General features: G+C 43.8%; 2 protein-coding genes across 2 annotated transcripts in view; both read left to right on the plus strand.

Annotated features, from left to right (window-relative positions):
- Window positions 1–6,691, plus strand: part of Frmpd2 (FERM and PDZ domain containing 2) — a 101,280-nt gene extending 94,589 nt beyond the window's left edge. Inside the window, exons 29-30 of the mRNA XM_055612436.1 lie at window positions 2,342–2,685; window positions 6,643–6,691. Of these exons, the coding sequence (XP_055468411.1) occupies window positions 2,342–2,685; window positions 6,643–6,691 (393 nt within the window). The remainder of the gene's footprint in view (window positions 1–2,341; window positions 2,686–6,642) is intronic.
- Window positions 6,692–7,489: 798 nt separating this feature from the next.
- The window catches only part of Ptpn20 (protein tyrosine phosphatase non-receptor type 20), a 56,515-nt gene continuing 53,808 nt past the window's right edge, over window positions 7,490–10,196 (plus strand). Inside the window, exons 1-2 of the mRNA XM_055612311.1 lie at window positions 7,490–7,863; window positions 9,422–9,477. Of these exons, the coding sequence (XP_055468286.1) occupies window positions 7,490–7,863; window positions 9,422–9,477 (430 nt within the window). The remainder of the gene's footprint in view (window positions 7,864–9,421; window positions 9,478–10,196) is intronic.

Genomic DNA, 10,196 nt, shown 5'->3' on the forward strand with positions numbered 1-10,196 from the left:
TCCCGTTTGTTTGGGTTTCTGTATGTTTCTTGTACTTTTATAGCCATTTCCTTCTTTAGGTTAGAAAGACTTTCTTCTATGATTTTGTTGAAAACATTTTCAGAGCCTTTGAGCTGGATTTCTTCTTCTTCCTCTATGACTATTATTCTTAGCTCTGGTCTTTTCGTAGTTTCCTAGTTGTTTTATTTCAGGAGTGTTTAAGATTTAATATTCCTTTGACTTATGTGTCTATTTCTTCTATCATATCTTCAATGCCTGACATTCTCTCTTCTAGCTCTTGTATTCTGTTGGTGAAACTTGACTCTCTAGTTCTTGTTTGAAATCCCAAAATTTTCATTTCTTGAATTCCCTCAGCTTGTGTTTTCTTTTTTCTCTATTTCCATCTTTAGGTCTTGAATAGTATTAGCCATTTCCTTCTGCTGTTTGTGTTTTCTTGGCTTTCTTTAAGGGATTTATTTATTTTCTCTCATTGTTCATGATTTCCTTGATTTCTCTAAGGTATTTATTAATTTCCTCCAGTTGTTTATTGTGTTTCCTGGATTTCTATGAGGGATTTATTCATTTTCATGTCTAAGGGCCTCTATAATCTTTGTATAGTTGGTTTTAAGGTCTTTTTTATTCTTGTCTTCCAGCTATGTTGGAATATTCAGGACATGCTGGTAGAATAGCTGGGCTTAGTGTAGACACATTACCATGGTTTAGTGTAGACACATTACCCTGGCTTAGTGTAGACACATTACCCTGGCTTAGTGTAGACACATTACCCTGGCTGTTGTGTTTTTATCTTGATGTCGTGGCATCAAGATGTTTTTGGGATGATTCAAGATCTAGGTGCCAATTTTTGGATTTGTCTTTTTTTGGGTGGGTGTTTTGTTCCTTTGTTTCTGTTTCCTCTCTGGAGTTTTGAAGAGCCAGAATGCTGTGTGTTGCTCATTTTTCTGGCCTGTTCAGCTGCTGCTATCTTCACAGGAAATACCTGTTGGCACTGGAAGCTGGGTAACTGGGATGGGTTGGGACAAGGAACATTGGAAGAAGAGGTCTTTGTGAGGAAAGCAAGACCACAACAGGTTTCCAGCTACAGAACTGGGGATGAGGATATTGGCTCTCCAGAGCATAGGAGTGTGGCTCTTGTCTCAGTTGACTTGTTTTCCTGGAAGGAGCAGTGCTATCATTAGCAGAGGTTAACGGCTGGAGTTGGAGTCTGGGACAAAGTGGAGGAAGGGAGGCTACGGGGCATGGTTTGTGGGCTTCATAGGAAATGTGAATAGGGATGAGGGATAGCTGCAGCTCGCATTCTCTACTAGTGCTAGGGAAGAGTCTGCGCAATGCTTTTCTCTTTTCCTCTCCTTCCTTTTCCTCTTCCTTTTCTTCTGCTTTCATTTTGTTTAATTTGCAAGCACAGCCATTTTCTCTCATTCACAGAGGATGGCCTGCAGTGGATTCATGAAAGGTTGGGCAGTTCTGAACTCTCTGTGTACTGCCTTTTCCTATATGCCCCAAGGCATTTCCAGGTTAATTCCACAGAGCTATTCTGGTCCCATGTTTCTTTTTTCTTCACTTTCTTGCATTTTGGGGCCATTAGTAACTAATGTGAACATAAGCATTGCAGTACTGTATAGCTGATTCAGACCAAGAGAGCTAGTATGATAACGTGCAGGTAGTATATACAGCACAGAAACACTGGACAAAGGGATGATATATATGCAGAGCAGGATGCAGCAAGAAGATAGTTTGAGAATTTGTCATGTTACTCAGAACAACATGGATTCATTATTTCTAGAATTTTCCATTTAATACTCTCAGACTCTACTAAGTCAAGTCATGGAGAACAAAACTATGGGCAAAAGCAACTACTGTATTTTTTTCATTAAAAAAACAAACAAACATAGCTCACATTCACTGCCCTCAAACTAAGGTACTTAAAGGTAAGATTGAATATGTTGCCCCAGGAATAGGTACAGAATCGAGGACCCTGACAGAAGAGACACTGATTGCGAAGTCCATGTGTCTATAGTTCAGATGTAAAAGCACCTGGAAAGACTTCTGATTTCTTTAAAAAATTATATGTCTGTGTATATGTCTGCCTGTGGGCATGTGCGTATGAGTGTGATTACCTACACAGGCCAGAAAAGTGCATCAGGTCCCCTGGGTCTGGAGTGACAGGTGATTGTGTGCTGCCTGACATGGATGCTGAGAGCGGAATTCTGATCCCCCACAAGAGTAGAATGTGCTGTTATCCACTCTGCCATCTCTTCAGCCCAAGACCTTATTTCTTAAACCTTTCTTAGAGTTTCTTCAGTGTGTGAGATAGTGCTTGTAACCATTCACATTTCTCTAATAGACCCCTGAGCTTTCAGCAGACCAAAGATTCACCACGACAACATGTACTGAATCAGAGCAGAGCCCCAGCCTCGATCCAGAGGACAGCTGGAGGGACAGTGCCTCCCTGGACACAGGAGAAGGCCTGGGTCTCAGGCCAGAGTCTTTCTACAAGGCTGTCAGAGGGATGAAAGGGGACCAAGACAGACAGAGACCCTGGCACAGGTCCTTGATGCACCCTATGGAGTCCCATCCTCACCTGTGCCAAATGCACCTAGAGCCAGAGGCAGCAGCATTGGCTACGTCTTTGGAAAAGGATGTGAGGCAAAACTGCTATTCTGTGTGTGATATCAGGAGACTGAGAAGGTAAGGTCTGTCACGCTTGCAGACACTTCGTATACTGTGAGCATTCCATTGCCAGCTTATGACAATCAAGTAGTCGCCTACTGTAGAGGGGGTCATCGTGCCCAGCACTGTTTTGGGCATTTGAGGGGAGTAAGAAACAGTTGAAGCCAGTGGTTGGCATTGCTACAACTTTGCCTGTGAACTTTGGGGAAAAGCAAACTCCATGCAGATGACAATAATCCCCAGTATGTCCTGGAGACTACTGATGGCAGGCCTCGCGTTCTCTTCCTACACAGTGTGTGCTTGGCATCCCTATGCCGCTTTAGTTGCTGTGGTACAAAGGGAACCTTGTGCATATCCTCACTTCTATTGATGATACAAGCTTTATTATCAACACTATCTGAAAGTGTATTTTTATTTTCAAAACCGGGCTGAAGCCTTCATTTTAAAGACTATTTTTTATTTATTCTGTACTTCAGTGCCTACCCACCCTTAAGTAGTTCTAGTTTTAATTCCTATTCTCATGGAAAAAGTTTTCAATTCAGTTTGAAAACTATTTATTACATACATATGCCTTGAAATTTGTTAGAAGCAGAGATAGGGAGGGAGAAGGAGAAATTTGGAGGGAGACAGGCTGTGTTTCTGCCTTTAGTCATTATTAAGCTTAGTGCATGAACACGAACAGGCAACAACCAGGAATAATAATTTGTGTTTGAAACTATATAAAGATGTTGGGATTCAATGGCTCTCTTTCCTGATACTGTAATAGAGTGACAAGGGCAGACTTATAGGTAGCATGATGTGTTAAACCCTCTTTGTCTATGGGTTCTCTATTCATATGTTTGAACAACCCTAGGTTGAAAACATTAGAAAAATGTGTTTGTACCGGACATACACAAATATTTTGGTTATTATTTTCTAAGCAGTATAGTATAACAATGATTTATAAACCATTCTCATTGTACTAGCTATTATAAATGATCTAGAAAGGAGTTAATATTTACAACAGGTGGTCTGTAGCCGATACACAAGCATTTAGCTACATTTTATATAGGAGACTTCAGCATCTGGGGATTCTGGAATCTGCAGGAGTCCTAGAACTGATCTCAGATGGACAGTGAGAGACCACTGCATGAGACAGAGACAAGATGATCCTGCTGGGTTCTGAGAGAAATGTGGCAAATAGGGGCCTGGCTTACCATACTTAAAGGCATCCAGATACAACTCTTTAAAGAATGATGTACAAGCCAAACAAACACCAAGTGCTTTGCAGCGTAGAAACAGTATGGGCAAGCTCATCCGTATATGATGTTCGTTGTCATTATCTAATACGTATTCCTTACAGGGTCACAGTTATAGCGCCTTAGAGCGTTACAGTTACAGTTCCTTACAAGGGAACCCTGGGCTTCTTATAACGTGCTTGATGAAGATGAACGGAACATTTTAGACATTTACCCCAGGCTAGCCATTAGTATACTTTTGTGGGACACATGAGAATTCTCTTTCCCTGGAGGCATAAGGCCATTTATTTATATTTCTAAAGGTTTAAAAAAAAACATGATTGTACATGTGTGTGTGTGATGAGATAGAAATAGAGATAGTGAGAGAGAGAGAGAAATGTAAAAACCATAGAGCATGTGCAGAGGCCACAGAACATTTGGAAGAGATAGTCATTTCCTTACATCACATTTGACAGCAAGCCCCTTCACCTGCTGAACCATCTCAGCAGCTCTGATGTCTAAAAGTTTTATTATCCGAGGGTTTGAAAAGAGGCCTTTGACAGCTGGGTTAAAGGAATTTCACTCATGCAAGTCTGGTTAGAAATGGGTTTACATCATGGCTTATGTCAAGATTTAGTAAAAACACTTTGACTTTTTAATTGGCCCAGGCCATCAGTTCATCATTCGTGCTACCACATTGTCTAGGGTTTCAACTCCAACCTCATACCCTGCCTGGGGCGCACATGGTAGCCTCCTGCAGGGAGGGGCTTACTATTGTGGGGGTGTGGCTGGCCCTGGACTGTGTGTGATCAATACACCCAGTGCCATTCCATTAAAGAAAAATGGCTTTCCCTATCTGGCAGTACTTAAGTGCCAATAGCTTCTTGGCTGGGGGTGGAACAACTTTACAAGAGAATAATTGTATTTATTTCCTGAATCAGCTTATGTTTGGCTTACTTGTAAGAGTACATCATATGTCCCAAACTTGTCATTTTTTGAAGGCTGTTTTCTTTTTGAGGGTCACTTAAGAGTCCTTCAGGTCTGTCCAGAATAGTGTGAGGCTTCTGACCTTCAGTTGCTATGGTTACTGCCTTTTTTTCTTTTCTTTTTACATCCCTAGCCCTGGGGCCCTTGTTGCCACAGGCAGCTGTACACCTCTTTGAACTGTTTCGCCTGGGCCCACACATCCCTGAGATCTTGCTTTCATGGTGGTTCTGGGGATGGCAACATTCTTCCCCCATCCCATTTTTGCCTCATTTTCATGTTTCTCTACTCTGAAAGGAGGTCACAAAGGATGTTAGCCCCTCCTCCACAGGACAGTCATTAGCTACCCTTTAACGCACTCATAGACAGTGTAGTGTGTAGTCAGGAATCATGGAAAGGAGGGTCCTCAGCTTGTGAGTAGGGTCTTAGTTAGTATCTTGAAGTGTCACTGAGGCTCTCTATGGACTACTTAGGAGCATCCGCAGGTGTGAGGTGGCTGTCCCAGCCAAATTGCCCCTTTGATTCTGGCCTCTCTGGGTCAAACTTTCTGCAGTGAGGAACGAAAGCATGCAGTTTAGAGTCAACTTTGCCACTTGCTAGTGTACGTGCCTGGAGAGTAGTCTTCCCTCGCTCAAGCCTTCCCGGTAGTTAACTAGTACCACCACCAACCAGGCCATTGCACAAGCCAAAAGGAAAAAGACAGCACAGTGCCTGGCACACAGTAGGAACTCAGCCCTATAATGTATTCTTATTCTCTCTTAGGCATTTTCTTTCTAAAGGACAAGCAAGCCTCATTGACTGCAATTCTCAGCAAGCAGGCAGAACTCACTCTCTGCCAGGTGGCTCCTTCTTAACACCAGATGGCTGCCAGCACCCAAGCAAACACAGATTAGATTTCATTTTTCCTTCCTCTTTCTCATCTTTATGCTATGTTCAGAGATTATAAAGCTCTCATAGTACATTGTATGCAGGGGTTGGGTTGCCTACCTACGAAAGAGGGGGGCTTGGCTGGGGGTACAAGGCGAGTTGCTACAGTTTGGGCATAAGGTGACAATCATATCAAGTCTTATTATGTTTGGGCATCACTATAGGATGCCTCAAACGCCACCTTTTTTTTTTTTTTTTTTTTTTTTGCTTAGGAGCAGATAACTTTCTTCTTGGCTAAGTCTCATATCAAAGCTCCTCCTTGAAAGTGTAGAGGTTGGATGGTCGTGAAGATGTAGCTTAGATGTCAGGCAGCTGTACTGGCTCACAGGGAGCTGTGCCCTGTTCCCTCACGGCCTCTTATTTCTGCCTGCTCAGTGCATAGCTTTTCTTGCTTTGTTATAACTACCTGGCGTTCCCTCACTATGTGTATAAGAAAACATAATTCATGTGCATTTATTAAATTTTTAAACCAGTTCTCCTCCCAAGTACTTGATAGTTTATAAATTGTTTTCTTGGTAAACTCATTTATTTTTATACACAAGCACGCATATACTCCCATGAAATGTACTGTCATACACATGCTGTGGCTATCTATCAGGAATGGAATTAATGTCCCTTAGCAGCAAACCTCAGGCCGGTGCACATACTGTTTGGCGTTTTTGGGTTTGCAGTTATTGGGGTATTTTAGAGTTGATTTAAGAGAAAGGGTGATTATGGGAGAGCATGGATAGGAACATTGTAACAAAACTAACTCATTGAACTGGGTGTAGGTAAAGAGGTTGAGAAATGAGGAGCCATGTATTTGGTTAAAGCAACAACAACAACTCAATCTGTGCTTTTCTCTTAGATTTTCCTTCTCGTCTTCTCTAACCCGATTAGCAACAGATCTTTTCTGAGTGCCTGTCTGCAGTGCTGCACAAGGCACCCTGCTGTCTGCAGGACTGCTCTTTCTCACCCAAGGCATGCGTGGATCCTCCCTGGATGGCTGAATCTCTCCCTTGCATCTGCGTGTGCATAGCCGGATAATGATCCTCGCCAGTCCTCTGCCGCCTATGTTCTTCTTTTGACACGGGGAATAAATGTCACTCCAGCTGGTTGCCTCTCTAAACACACACAGATTTTTTTTTTTTTTATCAGTGCCTAAAAAAGGACCTGGTATTTACACAAAGTGCTTTGAAGGCTGCTCCTAGTCTCCTTGGGCTCTTTCCCTCTAATCTGTCTGCTGAAATAGTTCAAACCATTAGAGTCATAAAACAGCATCTCACTGATGGAAACCTTACCCTGAACCAGGAGTCCTGAAAGGCATATAATGTATAGCAATCATTTAATTTAAACATTCTAACAATTCTATCAATTTCTCAACCTCCTAGCGTTTCAGATAAGAAAATTAAGATTTCAGATAACAATAAACCTATCCAGACTCTCGGTATAAAAAGCAGGTCCTAGAACTGATCCCAGCTCGTAGCTTTGCCCTCAGTGCTGTGCCCCTCTAGCAGCTTTCCTCTGGGCTTCTAGGATTAATATACACTGAGCTGCCTCTACTTACTACTCACTGTAATATTTCCGTGCTGCTCTTGTTCTCATTAGCCTGAGAGGTCTGACCAGTTCAGGGACCATATTATATTTGCTGTTTGCATCCTGGTACTCAGGCATTCTCTGGCAGGAGCTGTATGAACCTGGCTGGGTCTTAGGTGATGAACCAGGATGGGGGTCCTGAGGGGCAAGGAGAAGGTAGGCCAGGACGGTCTGATGAAGGCTGGAGGACACACAGGTTTCTGTTTTCTAGTCCTGAACTGGACAGGGATCATGCCGAAGGTGATACATGCTTTCTGCTCGAAGCCTCTTCACTCACCTGGGACTGTGAAGAGTACCCAACAGTCAACCGCCTGTCCTCGGGCCAGCTGCCCTGTGAAGAATGTCTAGAGGCAGATTCAGAGACCATTCCTCTGCCGCAGTTCTGTTCCTGGGGTGTTCTCCCAGAGTCCTCCCTTCTAGAAGGCTCCCAGCAGAGTGAGAGTGACTGGGAGGACCTGGAGGAGCCCTTGGATGGAGATGATGGGACCCTCAGGTGGGTATCACACTCTGTTTGGGGTGATTCATCACAGGGCTCACTTGGGCTGGAGGGATGGTCCCCGTGGGCATCATCTGAAAACCATTGCTGCTGAGTGCTTGCTGTGGTGTCCATTACGACTACCTTACCCATTGGGAACTATTTCATGTGGTACCCCCAAGGCTTCTGTGAGGTGCTACAGTGACGAAAGCACAGGCAGAATTCAAACCTTTTTTTTTTTCCCTGCTACTAGGCCCAGATGTCAAGTACCTCCAGCACAGGGGTGGACACACCTTCTCTCCTCAGGCTTATCTCTTTGGGGTCAGCATGTCACGGGCTGATTTCAGTTTTGTCTGCACCTGCATGCCCCTGGGCTGCATGTGCTTCAGAGAATACTTCAGGTATCATGTTAAATGCTGCTGCTTATTGAGCCATGATGGTGTATACACATCAGAACATCAGGCATGGTGGCATACATTGGTATTCCCAGTACTTGGAAAGCAAAGACAGGAGAATCAGAAAAGCAAAGGCAACATCGGCTACATAGAAAGTCTGAGGCTAGCCTAGGCTACACGAGACCCTATCCAAACAACAACAAAACTGAATTATTAAGGCAAGCCCCTCCTCCCCCTGCAGAATCTGGAAGTAGGGCTTAAGGCTGGGGCAGAGCTTACACCAAAGAAAAGTAAGTACACTTTACGCTGTCAGACTGGGAGTCGGGAGGGTAAGTTTCCCACAGGTGTGTAACTGATCGGTGCCTTTGTGAGGTCCTACCATGTATACAGGTCCAATGTACAAACAAACAAAAAAGGCAGAATATTCAAGAAACTTTCCTATCAGCCTGTTTCCAAGATGCGACAGCTACCAAGCATCTCTTTAGGAAGATGCTAGTATAGTTGAAACACACTGTTCATTTTGGTCCCATTGTGTACCAGCAATTTTCCTGGCTGTGTAGAAAGATGTCAAGCCATCACAAATGCCTGAACCGGATCTTCAGAGGACAATGGCAGGCAAGCAGAGAAGGAGATGGATATTTAAAATTTGAGCGTGATGCTACGAGTCCCATTCCAGTCTGAAACAGACATCAAGTTACCGGGAGGAGCCTGAGGCCGAAGGCACTTCACATGCATTTGTAGGGAATCAGACATTCTGATATGGATGGAAGGCACGTATAGATTTGCAGAACTGTGAAGCCAGCATGGAGAGGCTCGTGTGTGGTCAGCACTCTTCTAGTTGATCTCAATGGGGCTGGAGAGCTAAAAGAAGGCTGAGCAATCTATGGACACTCTCAGGGATCCAACTAAGAACCCCAAGTTTCAACACATATAAAATGTTCCACTGAGATTCCCAGTGCCAGGCTGCCTCTAGAAGGAGAGCATTGAGAACATGGCACTGCAGTGGGAGGGCCTAATGTTTCCAACCTGGTACCACCTCACTGCAAATGGAGACAGTGAAACTGACCCGAGGCTGTCACTGCAAGGCGATGGCAATGCTAACTGTATAATGCACCCTTGGTAATGGCTGGCTTTTGATGCAAGCTTTTGGACACAGTTAAGCCTGTTGTTTTTTCACGCAGACAAAGGAACTCAGCAGACAGGCTTGTGCTGTATCAGCAGGTTGGGGCAGGAAGAAGTACCCATCTATGGTTGAGTGTGAAATAAATGGACTTACTGGCCCTCAACTATAGATCGTGGCTTTGCATGTAGTTGGGATGAACCGTGTCATCACGTCAAATCCTGCATGAAAAGGAGAACATGTATTACCCTCACTGTCTAATAGAGGGTAGCAGTCAGATGTTGAATGCTCATGGTGTCAGCTTTGGCCTGGACTCTGTGGTTGGTTCACATATGTGCTTTGTAGCACCCACGACTACCCAACCCTAGGCAGTGTTGTCTTTTGAAAAAAGCACCATGAACATTCCTTAAATTCCCTAAAGGGTCCAAGTCATCCCGAAGGTAAAGTGCCTCTGCATATTCGTTTTCCTCATTTACTCCAGAAGTCAAGAGAGAAAGATGCAAAGAGGACTTCACTTATGGCTGAGCAAAGCCCTTACAGCCAGACTCAAATTCTGTTTGCTCTATTTAGACATAGATAATGATAGTAAAGATTATTTTCTGGGGTTGAAGAGACAGCTCCACAGTTCAGGCAGCTCACAACCACCTATAATCCAGTTCCTGGGGGTTTGACAACACACACACACACACAAACACAAACACACATGAACATGGACATGGACACACATATAGACATGGACACAGGCAAGTACATGGATACACACACATACACACATGTGGTCACATACATAGAGACACACATGGTCACATACACACACACACACACACACACACACA

Source organism: Psammomys obesus, unplaced genomic scaffold (assembly GCF_907164565.1).
Source record: "Psammomys obesus unplaced genomic scaffold, mPsaObe1.curated_primary_1811, whole genome shotgun sequence".
Taxonomy (NCBI): domain Eukaryota; kingdom Metazoa; phylum Chordata; class Mammalia; order Rodentia; family Muridae; genus Psammomys; species Psammomys obesus.